A 21,367-nucleotide genomic window follows, 5' to 3' on the forward strand; every position below is an offset into this window, starting at 1 on the left:
AATATTCGTCTTTGGTCTCTTTTAGGACCTTTTCTATTTTTATATCCTCCTGACATCATTTATTTCCAAATATGTAAAAATAAAATTTGTATTTAGGAAGAGGAAAAAGTCCCCAAAAAAGTATTCTTTTCACTGCATATCATTGGATAGGAGTCTAAATAATATACGTGAAAGTCATATTTCTCATATACATATAATTCAAAAAAAAAAGTGAAATAATTGGATTTATACTTTGTCCTAAATGTTTATTTTATTTGACTACTGATGTCACATTCGTTAAGTCGTATGATACGTCATTTTTTTTTTTTGATTAGTTTGTTCATCAGAGAATAATCAAATAATAAAAGGATAATATGAATGACAAAAAAGCATGTTAGGGTGAAACGATGTGCAAAGAAACAAATACTTTCTGACATCCAACCGTCTCTCTTAATTAAATTTCTAACGTATTTGTCACTAAAGCGGTGATAGTCAGTTAACAATTTATAACATATTTAAAATTTGGATTTATTGAAAATTTAATTTGGTAATTTATGTTTCACCTAAAAAAAGTCTCGTGGACATGATTTTTGAGCTTTCGCATGTGGCAACTTATGACAAAAGTAGAAAAAATAATAATCGGTTAATCGTAAGTAGTGAGTGCATTTTAAAGATTCTTCAATGTGGATTCAACTGTAACAAGACTCACTGGTTCATGATTTGTCAAAACTGTAACAATCACTCTATTATCACAGGGTCAATTGTTTACACAAACAGCTTTATATTTCTGTTTTTCGCTAATGAACAGCTTTACATTTCTGTCGGTCACCTATTACTTAGAATGTACCATAAGTGCATAGACCATGTATTTGTCTTGTCGAATGTGACATATTTGAAAGCATGTCACGCTATCACTAGAGAAGCCACCGATACGAATTATCGTCGGTAATTTTTCTTAGTACGCTATCAAACACATGATTAGACTATCAGGTGACAAGCTAATATTATATATTCTATAAAAGCAGGGAGGCTCAAGATGACAAAATCATATTATCTATTTAACATTTTTGAAATATATTTTTGTATTATTCTCTCTTATCTTTGTATCCAAACAAGTCTCAACTAAATTTTTTACAATATTTACAACCAAACACAATTATTTCCTTATTTGATAATATTAATTTCCTAAAATATATCTATCTAATTTATATCAATATGTTAGATTAAAATATAATTCTCCTTTCATTTTTATTTAATCTTATATTTAATTATTATAATTATTATTTAATACATAAATTTAATAAAATTTTAGATTTTTTAAGCATATAATGTGATTTGAATTTTTATAAACGGATATATATTAAAAATTTGTCTTAGGATATTTGTAACCAAACAAGTATATCCACATATAGAGCTCGGAACACATTTTTGGAGTACAATAGGGTGCCATCACTTTTTGCCAACTTCGGGTCGGGTTTTTAACTAAAATCATAACTGATTAAATTATCCGGATCCTCCTTAAGATTACCGAATATTTTGGGCCGATTTTTAATCCATAGCGTATTTATTTACATCCAATTAATGCCAACTAATGTCCATTGTATCTTAGGAAAGATCTAATTTGCATGCCAAATTTTTAGGGTCGAGTTTGATAAAAAGAATTGATAACCCAAATTATGTAATCACATCCCTATAATATAGCAACTAATTCAAGATGAATACATCTTAGGAAATATCTAATTTGCGTTTAATAAACGATTACATATTTGGTAAGATCTTATTAGCTTTAAATATACACTATTAATCCAATAATATCAATTGAGAATCATAATAAGAATATCTCATATCATTCATTCATAAATCATAAGTAACAAATCGTAAAATGTATATTCTCAACTTGCGAATCAAGAGTTTCTACAAAACCCTATCTACAACCGTTAAAAATATATATATCAACAAAATAATATACAGTGGTGTACCACGAAGTAAAACCTAGTATATTCTATAAAAGCAGTTCCTTTTTAAAAAAAATTGTACTTATCTTTTGGGAACTAATTGATGCAAAGTAAAAAAGCAGTGAGAACAAACGGAATGCTTTGAGCCTTCGACTAAAGTGACTATCACATCTTGGTTTTTTTCGCTGTTGGAATCATTTGTTTATTTCTGTTTTCGAAGTTTTGATTCTTTATCATATACACTAATATTATTTCGCATTCCAATTAATTTTCCTTATAATTAACGAAATTATATGAGAAAAGAAGAATATGAATAAAAGGTTGTACCAATTCGTTACACATAAAGTATCAAGTAACATATGATCTATATAAAAAAAAAGTAACATACGATCTAGAGAAAATGTTATATTGTGAGAAAATGTTATACCCATTTTACAGCTATTAGTAAACAAATCAAGGATGTTGATAGGTTTTGAAGTTTTTTTTTTTTTGTCAGCTATGATGATAGTTCAGTAACAGGCTAACAGCAATTAGTTAAAAACTCAAGACTTCACTAAACTAGTTTAGTCTGAAGATCACACTGTCTGGATTATAATTAAAAGAAGAAATCTTAAAAAGTTAAAAAGCATACCAAAAAAAAAAAAAAAGAATCAGAGATGCTGATTGCTGATGCACCAATGTACTTTATTCTTTCGAAATCTCAAATTCAACACAGACGTATGACTCCACTGAGTTTCACGAAATCATACGATTGCGAAAATTAAAGTCGTCAGATAAGTGGAAGCGATAATTACGGGTGTCAAGACCTTGGTCCTTTACTCCTTTTATACGCTCATTTTAAAGTAATTTAATATGGTAGGTTGAATTAACCGTTAATGACGGTTAGAATAGAACATAAAACAGTTTTATAACATTGTCGGTCCAATTTTGTGTTGTTTACTCAAGAACTATCTCTAAAACACTAGAGAGCAATGATGAGAATGCCGTGGCAAAAAGTGATCATTAGCTTTTTATTCAAGAAAATTAATTAGTTATTAAACTTTAAACTATATACAGTACTATATATTCTTATAGTTCCACAGATAACGCCCATAATCAAAATATCATATCTTCAATCTAATAAGTATACAGAACAAAAATGAATTATTCATCGTATCATTGTCACAAAAGCATTTTAACAAACCAAAAGCGACAATTAAGATTTATTATTAGTATAGTTGCTAATTTTTTGTTTTTTTGCCGTCACATGGCAACCACGAAAAGGAAATTAAACGCGTTCTTTTGGAGTTTTAAGAGGAATTTGATTAATGGATAAAATAGCACCATTATATTAGTTATTTCGTTGATAATAGTTTTGTTCTAACACACTACAAGATGTAGTCAAGGTCAAAAAAAAAATACACTGAAGTAACGGCAGATTGATAGGGTTGGGTGCATTTTATTTTTTTGGCTGCACCTGCATGTGATTTTACTTTCTTTTTAATCAGTGAAAAGTTGGTAAATGATTAGGCAGAGGTTTTTCATTTTCAACAAGTTAAATTGGATAACAAAATTAACAAGGAAAAAAAATGGAACTTAATTGGATAAATCTTTTAACTATGGGCCGGGCTAAATCGTGATAAGGCCTAGACTTGCACCATACTCAATCCTGAAGATTCATCATATAAACGTGTCATAACACTACTTTACTTACTGCCATGAACTTCCCTCAATTCATGATTTGATCATGCTATATATTGCTCAAAGAGTTCCTAATCGAATTTTCTTTTGTTATTATGGTAGCTTTGTCCAGCATATAAAGCTGTCATTTACTGATTTGGCTATATTTTGAGACTGTATCAAGTAATAATATAATCTAATCCTTGTAATAAACAAGAAATAATTGTAGAAATAATAAACAAGAAATAATCTCTATTGATGAATGATGATATGGTAGAAATATATATTTACTTAAATTACTGTCTTTAATATAATCTATCCTTATAAATGAATTCTCCAATATTTATTTATCTGTAGTATATAGAAAACAAAATCCAAACTTTAACTCAAGATTTTGAAGATACTGTATATGGAATTGACTTTTAGGTAACTACTTAAGAAGAATTTATTCCTTCTTTCGCCGTCCTCGGCCATGGACCTTCCCGTCACCAACTTAGCTACCATAAAACCCATATTTCATTTGGCTCTAACCATTTTGTAACGTCTCATAATCATTAAGAAGAACATACGTACAAATGGGCTTCGTTAGACCTGTTTGCATGATACTCTTTTCTCTTTTGATATCATTCCTTCTTTCGCCGTCTTCGGCCATGGACCTTCCCGTCACAACCGGCGGTATCCCGCGACGGAGCAACGAGGAGGTTGGGTTTATCTTCCAAACGTGGATGTCGAAGCACGGGAAGACTTATACAAATGCTCTCGGAGATAAGGAACAGCGTTTTCAAAACTTCAAGGACAACCTCCGTTTCATTGACCAGCACAATGCTAAGAACCTCTCTTACCGTCTTGGTTTGACTCGGTTTGCTGACCTAACCGTCCAAGAGTACCAAGAACAATTCCCTGGACGCCCTATACAGAAACAAAGGCCCCTCAGAATTAGTCGTAGGTATGTACCACTCGCCGAAGATCAGCTTCCTGAGTCAGTTGACTGGAGGCAACAAGGTGCAGTGTCGGAGATTAAAGACCAAGGAAACTGCAGTGAGTACTTTTACTTGTCTTAACATTCATACCCAAATACTCCTACGGTAATATAGGCTTACTTGTTATTTTTTTGCTTGTAGATAGCTGCTGGGCATTCTCAGCTGTGGCAGCAGTGGAGGGTATAAACAAGATCGTGACAGGAGAGTTAATATCATTGTCCGAGCAAGAATTGGTCGACTGCAACGTGGACAACCACGGTTGTAATGGAGGCGGCCTAATGGACAAAGCTTTCCAGTTCCTTATCAATAACAATGGTCTTGTTTCAGAATTAGATTATCCATACCAGGCCGTTCAAGGCTACTGTAGCCGCAAACAGGTTCACCTATATATTATAGCTCTCGTAACTAAAAACACTCACATACATATAAATGCTTATATACTTCAGTACCTAATTCCAATTTTTGTTTTTGGTACGTTTAGTCTACATCAAACAAGATCATCACTATTAATAGCTACGAGGATGTGCCAGCAAATGACGAGATTTCCCTACAAAAGGCGGTTGCTCACCAGCCTGTGAGTGTTGGGGTTGACAAAAAATCCCAAGAATTTATGCTCTACAAATCGGTATTTTTATCCCACCTTTAAAATTCATTTTTTTTGGTTAACTGAATCCAAATATATCAATTAAGCAATAAACTTGTATATATGTTTACATGTTTGATGTCATTCAGGGTATATTTACTGGACCATGCGGGACAGATCTTGACCATGCAGTTGTTATCGTCGGGTATGGTAGTGAGATTGGTCAAGACTATTGGATCGTGAGAAACTCGTGGGGCACGGTGTGGGGAGAGGCTGGCTACGCTAAGATTGCTCGTAACTTTGTAAATCCAACAGGTCTATGTGGGATTGCGATGGTTGCTTCATACCCTATCAAGAATCCGACTTCCTAAGCATGAGATTAAGTAACCATGTGTAAGCATGAGTATGTCTAAAATGAGTTTGTCCTAGCACTCGAAAAGAAAGTGTAATGAGTGCATGGAAAATTTTAGATGTTTTATTCAAGATGTGCCATACGGCCCATACTATTCCCATTTAGTAAAAAAGGCTTATTAGGCCCTGCATCATCATCATGATCCCTTGATATGTAGCATATCATTTGGTCGTTTAATGTAGATTAGTGTCCAATATCGGACCACGTCATCATTTAATTTAACATATCATTTTATCAAAGATATAGTAAGATTGGTTGACAAACAACATATTGTGAAGAAAGACTCGATCGATAAGAGCGCGAACTATTATTGTTTATGAACAGAATCATTGATTAAATATTTGGTACGTAGTACCATTTAAGTATTTAAGCGATATCCACGAGCATATTAGCAACACTATGCTGCTCACCTAAATCAATTTTTGCTTTGTCTTCTCTCTCTCCCACGTTAAGTTTGTTTGACTAGGACATAACAAAACAGATCAAGGATATATAAAATAAAATAAAAATTCACATAAATGGTGTTGTTTCCTAGGAAAATTAGATGGTTAGACGCGTAATGTGAGGAGGGTCAAAGTTTAATGGATAAATTTTGATGTATTATTTAAGTAACAAAGGTTAGTAGTGCAAGTATAGACTCTTTGGTTGAATTAATTATCTTTATCATTCTCAAACTTTGTATCCACTCTAACAAGCATAGAGAGATCCAAAATAAATTGATCAAGATGGAGATTACGAATTACAACAAGGATCAAGTGTTCATCAGTTTCCGTGGAAAAGACGAACGGAACGGATTACTAACTCATCTCAAACAGAAGCTGGTCGATCGCAATGTGAAAGTGTTCACCGACGACAATGTTACTGGACAACGGCTCAACAATCTCTTCGGACACATCCGAAAGTCAAGGATCGCGATTGTGATCTTCTCCAAGAGCTACGCGGAGTCAGTTTGGTGTCTGGACGAGCTGGTGATGATCAAGAAATGCATAGAGACGGAGAAGCTCAACGCGGTCATACCAATCTTCCATAAGGTGAAGGTTTCGAGCGTCAAGAAACAGAGCGGGAAGTTTGGAGAAAAGTTTCTGGCTTTGCAAAACTCTTTGCTTGCTGAAGAAGTTAATAAGAAGAAGATTAAGAGTATTAATTCCAGGATCAAGAGATGGAAGAAAGCTTTGAAGATCGTCACTGGAATGGCTGGTTTGACTTATGACAGGAAAAGGTATGATTTGGGACAAGACCAAAGTTTTTAGTTATTTACATCTTTAACTTAAACTGTTTGTTTGCAGTCCTGAGTTGGCTTTCGTGGAGAAAGTCGTTGAAAAGGTGAATATGAATTTAGCCAATATTGCAACAGAGGAAGGGCGTAATAGTAGTCTAGAAACTAGTGAGGTGTGTTCTTAGTTCTTTAATTACATGAGTAGCCTTAAAGCAGCTTTTCGTGGTTAAACATAAACCTCTTTATTACAGGCATCACTAGGGAGACAATCAAACCAGATTAGTTATAATGTCAATCAGTTAAACATAAACATCCAGCTCCATCGTTCAAAGAGCTCGGAAGCTCTGAGACGGAGCTATAATCCTGAAGGCCATAACAAGGTCTCTCTCTCTTAGTGTCTCTCAGAGAATTTTTTGTTTTTGTTTTGTTTTGTCTATAAACTTCATATAACTACGCTTTGTGACCGATACAGAGTATTGATTTGAAGCCTTCTTCCCATACTCTTAGACGCACCGCCTCAGATCTTGACCATAGAGATCAATATGGCCCATTTCCTTGTAAGCTTAGATCATTACATAGACCTGCATATGTCGTCTGGATATTTTAATAACCACTTGACTTTAAAAATTGACAGTTGAAGCGCTCATGGTTCCAAGGCAGAACGAGAATCAACTGAGCATTGCCAATATTTTCCCCAAAAAAATAAAGACGTGGGACAACTTGCATTTCGTCTCTGCGTTACTGTTCGGAGCTTTGTTTGTGTCTTACATGATCCGGAGAAAAAGATGATTTCAAAGAATCGCGGAAATGAAACTTCCTTTGCAAGCAACTGAGCATCTGATTTATTTTACTTGTTTCTTAAGCAAAGCCTATGTACTACCGTCTTGAGAGAGTTTTTTTTCTCTCTTTCTAATTCATATCAATAAGGAAAATTTGACTTAGAAGATTTAACAGAAGAAGCTGCAAATGGAGAATGCTGGAGTAGATATTGAAAGAGACGTAACTAAGTAGTGAGATATGATATAGAGGATCCAATCCTTGCTCAAATGAGTCTAAAGCTTGTTATTGGATCACCTAGTTTGAGTAATGGCAACGTGATTTGGTAGCAGCCTTAATAATGGTCATACAGCACATATGTTACATGATCCTAAAATCCCAAAATCCACAAGTTTGCAAATCTGGAGACAATTTCATAACCATTATTTTGATGCGATTTTTTTTGCAAACAGTCACAATTTTTTTAATTTGACGTAAACCATTTTGGTTATGTAGTCCTGTTTGGAGTCCCAGTTTCACTAGGTAACATGGTCAAAGCAAATACGATCTTCTAAAATATTTTATACCACTAATAATAATTAACTAAGCTTTAGTTAGTAGAGACTTTATTTGGAAGACTTTTCTCTATCATCATCACTCTCAACACTTATATATTACTTTAATGGTAAGCTTATCTAAATGATGAATTAATTATGTTTTGTTTTAGTTTATTATGTTGCCTCTACAAACTTATTTGCATTGTGTGATTATATTAGTTTAGCACACCTCAGACTATCAGATTCTTTACATAAGATATATAAAACTGCTGCATGAATATTATTTTTGTTTCGTAATATTCTAGTATATGAACCCTTCCTTATTATTAAATTAGAATTTATTATGGTTTCCAACTCAAAACCAATTGGTAATGAGTGGAGAGACCCTAACCCTTTATATATTAGTTAATCCTATCATATCTTTCCGATGTAGGATATTTTACACTAACATCCCCCTCACGCTCAGGCATGACCATCTGAAGCGTGGGCATATGTGAGAAGAACATCCACGGGGTAGCCCAAGAAACAACCTGCTCTGATACCATATTAGATTGTGGGCTTCCAACTCAAAATCAATTAGCAGCCTGGAACCAATTTAGTGTAAAATATTCCACACCGGAAAGATGTGAACGAATTTAACTAATATATAAAGGGTTAGAGTCTCTTCACTCATTGTCAATTGGTTTTGAGTTGGAAGCCCATAGTAAAGCCCAAATTTAATATGGTATCAGAGTAGTTTGTTTCTTGGGCCACCCCGTGGATGTTGTTCCCACATATGCCCACGCTTCAGATGGTCATGCCTAAGCGTGAAGGGGGTGTTAGTGTAAAATATCTCACATCGGAAAGATGTGAAAGGATATATAAAGGATTAGGCCTCTCCACTTATTGCTAATTAGTTTTGAGTTGGAAGTTCATAGTAAAGCCCGAATTTAATACTTATTTGGTTGACTTTTTTCTGTCACTCTCCAACTTTTTAGGTTATATGATTACATCTAATAGAAGAACTGTTTGATTTTAGAATAATTAAGGATTCTCCCTAAGAAATGTAGATCCAAAATAGTGTTTGTGAGGGGTAGAAAAATTTCAGTCTGTACCGTTTGTTCATCTTTTTTTTTTTTTAATTGAGAATGACACATTTCAGCGAAGTTAAGTACTGTTGCTACATAAATGGACCCATGTGCACGTATCACCCGCATCTGGACATTTGGTATTTGGTAATAAAAAAATTACGAAAACTTTTGGTGTTTCACTTTCGATAATTAACATCCAAGACACATTACAATACACCTTCTCCTTGTACAAATCAAGCTCTGTGTAACCACTCTCCGGTCTTCAATATTCATATTGCAAAACCATAACCAAAAATGATGAAATCCTCCGAGTCTCAGAAGCCTCAAGTGTTCATCAATTTCAGGGGTAAAGCTCAAAGAAAAAACCTGGTGAGCTTTCTAAAGCCAAAACTAGAGGCAATCAGAGAAATCAAAGTTTTCATGGACGATGACGAGACTAGAGGGAAGCCAATCACAACACTCTTCGAACGAATCAGAGAGTCAAGTATCGCACTAGTCATCTTCTCAGACAAATACCCCGAGTCATGCTGGTGCTTAGACGAGCTCGTTGAGATCAAGAACCAAATGGACAAAGGATCTATTATTCCTTTTCCAATATTCTACAAAGTGAAACCTGAGTCGGTCAAGAACCAGACTGGTCCCTTTGGTAATAATCTCCTCAAGACTGAAGATGCCGTTCGCAAAAACGTTGACCGGAGAAACACTAGGTCAATACTTGAAACAGAGGATATGATTTGGGGATGGAGGCAAGCTTTAGTCTCCGTAGGTGGAATAATGGGGTTAACTTATAATCATAAGTGTGACGCCGATTTCGTTGACGATATTGTGGTTCAGGTCAAGAAAATGTCATTGTTAGCCGTATCATCTCCAAGAAATGGTCTTACAATCACAAAGAGACCTCAGATGCATCCTCAAGAAGAAGTAACGTCGTTGTTACAAGCTCTAAACCTTAAGGAATCTGATCTTGAAAATATCAATGGGGTGGTTTCCCAAGGCACTGATCGTTTGGTGTTTCTTGACCTGATCTCTCTTCAGAATCCTATCCTTACTCAGCGACTAATCGAGCTAGTTCAAGCTAGAAAGATTCTCCTGGTGTTATTAGGTTCTCTAGAATACTACAACAATGTTAGTTTCCTTAAACCCTCAACAAAACATTTTTCTGAATTGTTGTAGCAAGTTAATTCGTATTATTGCTCTGCAGGGTTTTACTTTTGACCGTCTCTTTCTGCCTAAGAAACCTCAAGTAAGCTACTCTGATGTGGTAGAGAGTAATGACAATCTGCGTAATCCCCAAGTAAGCTACTCTGATGCTGTTTTGACCTGCTTGTCATTCTTATGTAACATACTGAAACGTAGTGAAATGAAAATCGAACCTCCATCTCCAAGAGTGTTCATCGGTCTTGGGGAAAAGCATCTAGGAAAGTTCCTAGTGACCTCTTTAAAAAGAGAATTGGAAACGAACCAGATATTAGTGTACTATTTAGAGGATGAGACGAGGAGCAGGCTCCAAGAGTCAGGGGTTGCAGTAGTCTTCTTCTCAAATAAGTACCCTAAGTCAGAAAAGTGTCTTGATGAGCTCGTCGAGATCAAGAAACTGATGGACGCAGGAAAAATCGATGCCTTCCCTGTTTTTTACGGCTTGAAGGATGAACCAGTTAGGAAACTGAAGGGATGTTTCCATAATAGGCTTCTTAAGATAGAGAATGAAGTGCGTAACAACATCAAGACGAGAGATGATAAGTCTGTGATTGAAACTGAAGCAAAAATCTGGGGATGGAGAGAAGCGATCTCGTCCATTGCCTCAAGACCGGGTCTGAGCTATGAACTTAGGTATACAAATATGCATGTGTGTGTCTGTTGCTTCTGTGAGTTACGATCTTGTTCATTGCCTCACTACTGAGCTATCTTTTTTGCAGCACTGATGACGTGTTCGTCAGTGATATCGTGACCAAGGTCAAGGAGCTATTTGCCTCTAGGGAGAAACAGAAGACAAAAGCAGCAACAACACTAGTCAAATCCCCTGATGCTGACTTATTCTACTCAAAAAATTCGTTTTTACAAGCTTTAAACCGTGACATTACAGATTTTGAAGGCTTCACAGATATCCCCAATGGTCTTGTACTTCTGAGGCTTAAAGGGCAGACTAATCTAGTGTTCCTCAAACTGAGTTCTCATGAAAATCTTGTTCGGTTTCAGAGTTCTGACTCATTCAAATCCATTGCAGAGGTTTCTCTCCAACCCTAATTTTCTTCTCTTAATCTCAAGAAACTTTTGTGGCTTCTCATGACTTTCTTAAAGTATTATTACTCTTCCAGGCTTTTGCTATGAATCCTTTGGGTGTTATCAGATTTGACGAGCCTTCTCTGGCCTTGGCATTAGAGTCCTATCAATATCAGCAATGGTCTTATATGCCTACCACATTTAATAATTAGTATGCTTTAGGTATGCGTGCTTCATCTTAAACTAGAATTAACAGATGATACAATTTTGGCAGAAACAAATGTTTTCAGATGGATTTAGTTGGAGAGATGAGGCTCATAAAACACTTCTTCTTTGCTTCCTTGGGTATCAAGTTAATCCTCTGTTTTGTTTTCTCTCAAATAATCATGAATGTGGACGGATATGTTAAAACAATCTACGTGTATATGAGTAGTTTCCTCATTTTTCCCGTTGAAGCTTTGTCTGCTACATAATTTCAGATCTGTGAAGCCTAACTAGTCAACTGCGATCAAACATATGTTTCAGAGTAGAGTAAGCCTTAATGCCCTAGTTACCAAACAAATTGATCCTTTGGTACGCATTTGTGGACCGCGTTATATATAAACCATTTAGCCAAAATGAATAACAATGAAAGATTTGGTTGACCAAAAAAAAAACAGAAAGACTCAGTTGTTATAATATTATTTGCTTATGATGACCAAAAGACCAGAGGCTCCATAATAAACATGAAGCCAATATATAATTTTTCGATTACATAATTTTCCTGCGTAACGACAGATTTTCTCGTTGTCACACTAATCAATTGAGGTAAAGAACCTAATCATATATATAATAGCAGAGTTTTCTCTCATCATATTAGAGTATCCACGTCAGCATAAATTATCAAATTCGTTGGACTTTCTGTAAGCCCAAATATATTTTTTTTAAGTCCAACTGATTTAAGTCCCTTTGAACATTTTTCCGTCGTCGTCTTCTACGAAACGTATCAGATTCCTTCTTCTCCACCACCACGATAATGACCTCATTCAACACTGGACTGCAACAATCCTCTCTCAGTCCTTTCTCCTTCTAAAACCCTAATTTGTTAATTCGAAATTTGAAACCTAAAAAACTCAAATCGTTTTTTCTCCTTCTAAAACTCAAATCGGTCTCTCCACGGATCCAAACCCTTGACGTCTCGGTTTCGCTGATCTTTTTGCTTGATTCAAGCTTCAAAGTCCTAATTTGTTTTACATTTGATTTATCGGTGGGGATAGAATTGAATTGTATGGTTTTTTTTGATGATCTTTGTGTGTAAGGTTTTCATATTCAAGGAGGGCAAGTGCGTCAGTGATCAGATACAATGGTAATATAATGCATTCTGAATATACGTTGTGAATTTTGTTTATTTCAACGATTTGAGCTAAGAGGTTTTTTTTCAATCTTTTGGATAATCACAGTACAGCTTTGTTCGATTTCCATTCATTCCTGACGGTGGTGCTGCTTGTGATATGAACTTGAACTTATCTGAAGATGCAGTGCCCTGCTATTTTGGATTCCTCCCAGCTAATGTAATCTCAACTCTTGCTTAGGATTCTGGGTAAGTGCTTTAAACCACTCAATTCGTCCAAACTGTTTATATGTCTTTCATGACTATTGTATTGACAACTTGAGGTGATTGTTTTGAATGAAAAATGTTAGATACGACAGTTGTTTAGGTATTCTAATAAACAATGTTTTATAATAAAACTAATCATATTTTTTCCATTTTGGTTTAGGTTTAGGAATTAGAATTTTGTGATATTTTAAAAACAATATTAAAAAAGAATATAGATATGATATTAATATATATAAAAAAGAGTAAAAAGATGTGGCCTCTTTTATGCTTTACGTATATACAATAAAACACATTACCCATTACATATATACACCCATTACATATATACAGCAAAATATGGCTATATGAGGCTTTATAGAAAGAAAAAGAAAATTAGAGGCCCTAAACATGGGCTTAGCCCGCCTGTCCTCAGGGCCCGGCCCTGTTGATAGTTGATACAATTTTGGTAGCAAGTAGCAACAATGTATTGAGATGGATTCAGTTAGAGACAAGACGCTCATAATTGAAGCACTTCTTCTTTGTTTTGCTTCGGTATCATTGTATCAAGTTAAGGTTCCATTTTGTTTTCCCTAAAATAATCAATAATATGGACCGATATGTAAAAGATAATTATTATTTTCTTCTCGTTTTTCAAATAAAGCTTTGTCTGTTATTCAATCAAATCTGTCCAAATTTGATAACACGTTTTACTTATAACCCAAGAAATATATGTGTAAGAAAGAAAAAACATAATCACATATTCCTTCTTCTAGAGTAGCAACGTTGAAGCTTCACTTCATCAATAGGAATCGGATCTTCCGGGAAGTTACACGGCACAACCGTCCCCGGCTGCTTCTCCGGCAACAACTGACACGGCGCAGGAGTCACTCCACTGGTATAACCCGAGACATCCGTACAATTCCAAAGCACTTTCTTAGGTTTCTTCGATAGAGTGATCGTCACGTTAGAGATACAGATTCCTGTAAACTGGTCCCCTGATATACCAGCCAACTGTGCAGGCATCGTCACGTTCTCGGCTACCATGTCTTGGTAATTGATGTTCTGAATCACCGGTAACGCTTTAGGATCATAATGCTCGTCGGGATGAGAACCGTAACTCCCGGTCATCCAAAACACATACTTCATCGTCTTCATTGTCATTCCTCTTACATACACATCTTTCACGTAACCTCCTCGTCCAATAGCTGTTTTGATCCTGTAGAGATTTAAATTACGGTTAAACCAAACCACACCGGTTGATTTGCGTGAACCGGGAGATCACGTACCTGATTCCAGATTCAGAGTCAATGGCGACGATATCTTCAGCTCGAACATCTTCAATTCCACCGGACATCTCGCTGCCGAGAGCGATCACGGCACTGTCTGGGGAGATGCATGTGAGCCGTCGGATCAAGAGCTGTTTCGTAGGCATGCCGTATGCAATTCCGTACTGATCCCATCCACTCTTTACGGCGATACAATCGTCGCCGGAGACGATGTAGCAGTCCTCGATCCTCGTGTTGGTACAAGAATCTGATATTAAACCGGAACTAATTCAGCAAGATCTTTAAGAAAACCGGTACTAATTAGTTAATTTCAGCCAAATATTTAGAAAAAACGGTTATTGGAAGTTAATTGAGTTCGTACCGGGGTTGATTCCGTCAGTATTTGGTACCGTGACCGGTGCTAATATTGTCAACCCTTGGATTAATATATTGCTGCATTTTACAAGAAAATAATCAAAACCAGTTTATAATAAGTTAATAGTTTGATAACCGAATGGTTAAACTGGGTTAGTTTTTATATTTTTTACCTGCTGTAGACCGGGTGAATATGCCAAGAAGGAGAGTTCAAGAAAGTGAGATTGGAGATTTGTATACCATCAGAATGCATAATCTCAATCAAATAGGGTCTGGTGTATTTTAGTTCTCCTCTCTTGAATTTCCCCCACCATGGCTCTCCTTGTCCATCAATTGTCCCATTCTCCCCTATAAAAATTCAAAAATCACAATTGATCATATCAGTTTGCTACGGTGTAGTTTTTTTTTCAGATATTTTGGTTGGTTCGAAAGTACTAACCGGTGATAACCACGTCGGTTAAGTTTGAACCGAAAAGTAGACTGATGAATCTTCCACCATCTGTGTCTCTCCCTCGCCCGTACGAAGGCAATGGCTCTATCACTTCATAGTCACTCTCTTCCTATTAATAACGTTGGAACCAAGAATTTCTCATAGTTAGCTTTCAAGTCAAACTTTGTCTATTTAACAATATGACATTTACAACAACTTTAGAATAAGTTTCTACAAGTATAATCTTGAAAAGGGTCTCTCATATTTTGGTTAGCTTTAGGCCTAGGAAATAAAAAGAACTACATTAGACTAAGGCCAAAAAGTAACATGTGGCTCAGATTTGGAATCGAAATGGACGAGTGAGATCTTCCAAACAAGTATGGGTCACACACTCTTAAAAGTTAAAACCGTCCAATATTGATCCCCACTACGTTTGCCTATTTTTTGTCTTTGCGTAACCACCACTTTACTCTATACCCTCTACTTTTAGAGTAACGCATTCTAATTAATATAATAGAACAAAAATATTTTCAAATCTCACAATTACAAATGTGTAGTTCCCTACTTTTTATGTACACAAACTATTTACTAATTAATTAATAGAAGCATAACTTTTTTTTGTTGGTATAATGAAAAGAAGCATAGCTTGAATGGCCCAACCACATAAGAAGAAGCTGGCCAGCAAATGTCACGTGAATGTTTATTTTGTATGTATGAATTGCAACAACACAAAATTAGCAACAGCAAAAGAATACCATTTCATCTAGGACGTTTATGGAGTTTTGTGTCACGGGTGTTCCTAGTTAATTTTTTTAATAATTATAATATAGACTAATGAACAATTTTATATTAATGGTTACATAAAACTTACTTGAGAAGCGAGGATAACAGCATCAGGGTGGAGAAAGAGCGTAAAATGGCTGGTGAGGTTAAAGCTTCCGGTGAGCCACCGTCCAGCGGGAACAAATAACAGTGAGCCACCGTGGTCAGCGAAACGGCTAAGTTGTGAGACTGCGTCACGAAACGCTACCGTATTTGAGGTCACACCGTCTCCCACGGCGCCAAACTCGTCCAAGGAGGCTGAGTAAGCTCTACATGATATGGCTGAGTACTCAAGCTCTTCTCCACGACGGTGGCCACGGTGGCGACGATGGCGATGGACCCGATGGTTGTGGGAATCAGTGGCTATGAGGTCATGTTCGGCGTCAGCGGTTCCAATGAAGCCACCCTCGTGGCTGATGAAGAGAAGGAGGAGAAGGAAACCAAAGGTGGAGAGAGAGGTTGGCATGGCGGTTTTTTCTAGAGAAGAAATGGAAATGGATTTTTTTCTTCGGTATGACATGAGGAGTTTATTTATATAAGGGACAATTATTAAATAATTCTTTTATAACATTATTATTGTTTTTATATATGGTAACGACGGTGTATATATTTTGGAATCTTTAGAGAATGTTATATCATGAAATGTAGTGGAATTCGAGCTAGCGTAAGTAGTTTAATATTTCAAAGTTATAAAATATTAAATTATTTTTGGATCATTAAAATAAATAACACTCTATCAATAATTTGTGTATTAATACAACTATGCCTTACTAGGTGACGTTATCGTCTTAAAAACATAACTGAACTATACTATTATTAACACTCTAGGTAAAGTTTCAATTGATTGCGCAACAACAAATTTGGAAAATGCGACCACTAACTTCTTCTGACTTTGAAACCAGCATATCGTAGGATGAGATTTCCCCAATTTGAGCAAATGCGTTGAAGATTTTGTTATTGTTTGCCATCTCTTAAAGATAACAACAATTAAATATTGTTTTATGAATGACGTTACTTACCCCAGATCACTAAACATATCAAAGATAATAAATTCTGATTTTAGTTAAAAGATCTTGTGGTTTGTCCCAAAAAAAAAAAAAAAGTTAAAAGATCTTGTGAAACAAAACATATATATAAATTAAACCAGATGGTGGATGATAGTAATTATTGTGGAAAAATATGAAAAACACTCAATTTCATTGATCGTAATTTTTTTATTTATAAAAAAAAAAACTCTAAATCTTTCTTATAAGTTAAGAGTTCCAATCCCAAAGTATTATGATAAATATTGTTTTATGAGAATGTATTCTTTTTACATTTTACCTTCATTGTACTTTTGAAAAGTGGTCCACCAAAAATAGTATTTCATTACATTCCTCTGTCCTATGTTCTACATTATTTGGCATGGATATAGATTATTATATAAAGTAATAGACTATATATATCGGGTAAGTAAACTATACAACTAGAGTCTAGAGCACGGGCTTCCGATCTCCTTCCACTATATGGTTTACTGAGTCACTCCCACCCACCCAATCGAACCTAGCTTTCCTCTTTTCTGAATTTAACATATGATGATGGTACTGCCAATCGAGGCAGAACAAAAGAATTTATAGATAGGTCTGGCAACTACGTATACATAATGAATTATCAATGTATATAACAAGAAATACTCTTTAATAATACTAATAATAATAAAAACAATCGACCTACCCTTGTTGTATAGGATTGTGTTTGATTCAACTAGACAGGGGAGGACAACATCGACTATATATTACTTTGTGTTTCTTAACCGTGTAGTATTTTTCCTTTAACTTGGCATTAATAGAAATGTATCAAAAGAGCAGTAAAATCATGCTTCAGACGGTATTTTCGAAATAATGAAAGAAAAAAAAAAATCACACAGAAAATATGCTCTGATCATAATCCAATATACTGTTCACGGCAGACCGACCCCGTTAACACTCAAAATGATCGCATGTCATTCATTGGCATATATATGTGAACTTAGATTCTCATTGCACATGCAAACCTTACAAAATAGCCAAACCTTTTTAACTATAGTTTATAAAGAGGTTCATTATATATATATACATACGGATACCCTAGTCGTCCAGTGTTGTTTGCCAAACTCTTAACGGTTTTAAATATCATATTACGCACATGCACATGGGTCTATCAGAATATATGTATGTAATATATTAAACGAGATCAGTTATTGGTGGTTGAGACTTTTTATCTGTAACTAAAGCTTCCTAGTCAAAATCCCTAACTAATCCCTCTAACTACCTATCAAAACCTTGTCAAAACTCAAAGGTCAAAAAGAACACCAAACAAAACCTATAGTAGACTAATTTAACCTAATCAATCTAAATGGCTAGCGAAATAGATGCAAGGGAATCAACGAATTAAAACACACACACATATACACAAACTGACAGTAGATAATGTAAACGGTAGGAAAAAAATATTATGAGAAACTATAATATTGTCAAGTATGATTAGTTTAATTAAGCTGGTGATCCGATTAAATCAGAATTCATATACACTTCATGCCTTAAATATATGATTATAGTCTAGATTATGTGTTTATATATATATATATATATTAACAGTGTCTAATTTATACCTAATAGACAACCTTAGATAAATTAGAACTCATGAGATGGATAATCTGATAAATGAGAAACTGCAATTTTAGAAGTGGGAGAAAAAAATTTCTGAAAAGGGACCGTAAGTTATACTGATTCATGATGTGTGCTTTTTATGTCGGCTTGCACGCCACGATTACTCTGCCCATTATCCGTGAGCTAGCCTCAGCACTAGCATGATCCCCTGAATATCTATTTTGTTTTGTAGTTATCCAATCTTCCATCATCTGCAAGATGTTTAATAGTATTTTTGATAAAGTACAAGCAAAGGAAATATCAAATATCACCATGCCTTCATTTTCACTTTTTTCTATACTATAGTTCACGGCTACGCAATTTTCTCGACATTTTCATATTTTTAAAGAGAATTTTACGTTTTCTTTTTGTAATTTGTTTTTCTCTCTCTCTCTTATATGGGATATATGTGCATATTTTTACATGACAAAACTTTAACCAAAAAATTATATTTAACACAAAAACATAGTGGAACTATATTATATCAGATATAACGGGACAATGTCACATAAGCATTTACAGATATAGAATCTTGATTCTCTTTTGGAATGTATTCTATATCGTATAACGAAAGTGGGGTTGGTATAATGATAATTGGGAAAAGGGAAATTCACGTCACGGGAAATTTGGAAGCAACCGACCTAAGCATTTTGATCGATGGTGGTGGAGTGCACGAGAGATAAAGAGATATAGTAATTCTAATATTATATATTATAGAAAAGGAAAAGAAACAAAAAAACATTCCATTATGCGGCCCAACCTTAACGCCATTCTTTTTTTCTTTTTTTCCCCTCGTAAAACTTCATAAGTATGACTGTACGAGTAACTTACTTCAAATATAATTTGTAGTTTTCTTTGCATCGCAAATAGTAGTAAACTGAGTTTATTGTAAATGTTTTCTTAATCTAAAATGTGAAATGTTTTTGCAATAACACGAAAATGCATCTTATATCCAAAAACTGATCGGCGTTTACATGGACAGATGTAGTAGTTAAAGGCTCGTCCGATCCAACAATTATAATGTTAGGCCACACTGATTGAAAGTTAGGCCCATTTATAAATTAATTATCTTGAATAATTTTCAATTGGGGCCATCAGTTAAGCTAGCCTATGCAAAAACATCCTCACAGAACCGACCAAAATCTAACACTATAACCATATAGAAGAACGCATTCGTTTTGGCAATACCAAGCACACTCCTTAGCTCGAATGGCATTACACACCACTGAGCCAAAAATAGTCACGTTAAGAATATCAATATAACGTCTCATCTGCCCAACCATGTTGGAGTCAATCTTCTAATGTCATACAAACTAGCCCGATCCGATTTAACTATATTTTTCACTTCAATATATATATATATTGGTCATTAGAAATATATATTCTCATATTAATTGATTTTTTCTATATAAACTTTTTTATATGTCAAACAGTAATTTTGTTTGTTTGTTGTATGAATTCAGTTCATTTCCCTCCGTTTTCTAAAAAAAATCAAAAGATTTGAATTGAAACTATCGTATTTGCATTCAAAGTAAAAAAAAAAACTAAATATGACATGATATATGGTTTGACTCTTGATATTAAATATATAGAGCAATTAGGTCGTTAAAGTGGCTTTAATAAAGACTAGTTAGGTGTAATTAAGTACATATCTACCTACAAAGATGTTAATTATTAAGAAGATTAGCATATTAATAATATATAGTTAAATGTAATGGTTCACTCATATAGTCTATAGATGTCCTACCAGTGCCCTTCCTACCCAACTAATTGTAGTGGAACAAAGCTTATACGCCTTTGTACGTTTCCATCACATTTTCTTAATAATCTTCTTCTTTTCCTTTTTTTTTTGTTAATTTTGTGAAGGTTTCTAGTTGTTTTTCTAAATTGCTCTGCAGCCGACTAGAGTTGTGGACATTTATGTACCCTTTAACTATTAATATTTTGATAGTTTGATACTTCTCTGGTTATTATATGGTTCTGATTGGATGGATGTATGGGAGATGGGAGATTGGGAGGTGAGTGGAAGTAAACAGTCTCCTCGAATTTTCAATCACACATGTGGCTAAAACAGGATATTTTCTGATTAAATAAGAGAGCTTTATTGTTCCAAATTTTGGTCCATAATATTTTTTACTATCTAGAATCAGATATTATATATATATATATATATATATATATATATATATATTTTAAAACGTTTGTATTAAGGATTGAATATGAGATCTACAACAACCAACCTCTTATACTACTACTACTAGACATAACCACTTATTAAACATAAAATGGGATAGTTATACTGATTCAGACATGCAGTTAAAAGATGAAACGATTATTATATATATATATATATATATATTTATTTACAAATGAAATCTGAACAATAAACCCAAACATAATCATTAAAATAAACAATGAAGGTCCTAATAAGAAATGATGGTTTAGTACATATATAAATTTTCTTTAGTTAGACTTTTTTCCCTGTAGAGATAATCAGGAAATGTTATTTTTTTAGTAATGTATCTTTAGTCATAGTAGTAGCCATTCCCATTTGTTTTAGTTGCAATCACACTCTTCGATTTAACCCCACTATTTACGATACTTTATTTTCTCGTCCATTCACTAAAGGATAAAAAGAATGACATGAAAATTAAATAATTTAATAAAGTTTTGGCCCCAACCCACCTGGGTTTGTCGATTAAGATACATGACGGGCTTATTATAGGTAACAGAATTTTCATTTTATTTTGGAATATTGTGTGTGTCTATAAGTTTTATATATGTCACAAACGAGTTTAACCGCCTTTTCTACGGGTGCAGGTTTTAAAATTCTCCAATAGTAAACA

At 34.5% G+C, this 21,367-nt stretch overlaps 4 protein-coding genes across 4 annotated transcripts; 3 read left to right on the forward strand and 1 right to left on the reverse strand.

Annotated features, from left to right (window-relative positions):
• Positions 4,169-5,527, forward strand: LOC104727798 (probable cysteine protease RDL6). Its single transcript, XM_010446869.2, has 4 exons — positions 4,169-4,631; positions 4,715-4,950; positions 5,055-5,198; positions 5,306-5,527. The coding sequence occupies exons 1-4, from the start codon at positions 4,169-4,171 to the stop codon at positions 5,525-5,527; spliced, it is 1,065 nt and encodes a 354-aa protein (XP_010445171.2).
• LOC104722662 (protein PHLOEM PROTEIN 2-LIKE A8-like) lies at positions 6,205-7,731 on the forward strand. Its single transcript, XM_010440860.1, has 5 exons — positions 6,205-6,787; positions 6,855-6,957; positions 7,036-7,164; positions 7,257-7,341; positions 7,419-7,731. The coding sequence occupies exons 1-5, from the start codon at positions 6,294-6,296 to the stop codon at positions 7,571-7,573; spliced, it is 966 nt and encodes a 321-aa protein (XP_010439162.1). The 5' UTR covers positions 6,205-6,293; the 3' UTR covers positions 7,574-7,731.
• LOC104722663 lies at positions 9,322-11,825 on the forward strand. Its single transcript, XM_010440862.2, has 4 exons — positions 9,322-10,292; positions 10,369-10,997; positions 11,084-11,393; positions 11,483-11,825. Exons 1-4 carry the CDS (start codon positions 9,462-9,464, stop codon positions 11,597-11,599), a joined length of 1,887 nt encoding a protein of 628 aa, XP_010439164.1. The 5' UTR covers positions 9,322-9,461; the 3' UTR covers positions 11,600-11,825.
• On the reverse strand, positions 13,580-16,374 carry LOC104722664 (probable polygalacturonase). The gene is made up of 6 exons (XM_010440864.1): positions 15,905-16,374; positions 15,043-15,163; positions 14,777-14,951; positions 14,611-14,681; positions 14,250-14,496; positions 13,580-14,179 (listed from the first exon to the last, which is right to left on the reverse strand). Exons 1-6 carry the CDS (start codon positions 16,319-16,321, stop codon positions 13,717-13,719), a joined length of 1,494 nt encoding a protein of 497 aa, XP_010439166.1. The 5' UTR covers positions 16,322-16,374; the 3' UTR covers positions 13,580-13,716.

Source organism: Camelina sativa, chromosome 11 (genome assembly GCF_000633955.1).
Source record: "Camelina sativa cultivar DH55 chromosome 11, Cs, whole genome shotgun sequence".
NCBI lineage: Eukaryota > Viridiplantae > Streptophyta > Magnoliopsida > Brassicales > Brassicaceae > Camelina > Camelina sativa.

Excerpts from the sequence above, each read along its gene's own strand:
- LOC104722662 (XM_010440860.1), top strand. The coding sequence starts at position 6,294 with ATGGAGATTACGAATTACAACAAGGATCAAGTGTTCATCAGTTTCCGT. Across the intron at positions 6,958-7,035 it reads GTAGTCTAGAAACTAGTGAG|GCATCACTAGGGAGACAATC; the intron begins GTGTGTTCTTAG and ends TCTTTATTACAG. Across the intron at positions 7,165-7,256 it reads ATCCTGAAGGCCATAACAAG|AGTATTGATTTGAAGCCTTC; the intron begins GTCTCTCTCTCT and ends TGACCGATACAG.
- LOC104722663 (XM_010440862.2), top strand. The coding sequence starts at position 9,462 with ATGATGAAATCCTCCGAGTCTCAGAAGCCTCAAGTGTTCATCAATTTC. Across the intron at positions 10,293-10,368 it reads CTCTAGAATACTACAACAAT|GGTTTTACTTTTGACCGTCT; the intron begins GTTAGTTTCCTT and ends ATTGCTCTGCAG. Across the intron at positions 10,998-11,083 it reads GGTCTGAGCTATGAACTTAG|CACTGATGACGTGTTCGTCA; the intron begins GTATACAAATAT and ends TCTTTTTTGCAG.
- LOC104727798 (XM_010446869.2), top strand. The coding sequence starts at position 4,169 with ATGGGCTTCGTTAGACCTGTTTGCATGATACTCTTTTCTCTTTTGATA. Across the intron at positions 4,951-5,054 it reads GCTACTGTAGCCGCAAACAG|TCTACATCAAACAAGATCAT; the intron begins GTTCACCTATAT and ends TGGTACGTTTAG. Across the intron at positions 5,199-5,305 it reads AATTTATGCTCTACAAATCG|GGTATATTTACTGGACCATG; the intron begins GTATTTTTATCC and ends GATGTCATTCAG.
- LOC104722664 (XM_010440864.1), bottom strand. The coding sequence starts at position 16,321 with ATGCCAACCTCTCTCTCCACCTTTGGTTTCCTTCTCCTCCTTCTCTTC. Across the intron at positions 14,952-15,042 it reads AACCGACGTGGTTATCACCG|GGGAGAATGGGACAATTGAT; the intron begins GTTAGTACTTTC and ends GAATTTTTATAG. Across the intron at positions 14,180-14,249 it reads GACTCTGAATCTGGAATCAG|GATCAAAACAGCTATTGGAC; the intron begins GTACGTGATCTC and ends AAATCTCTACAG.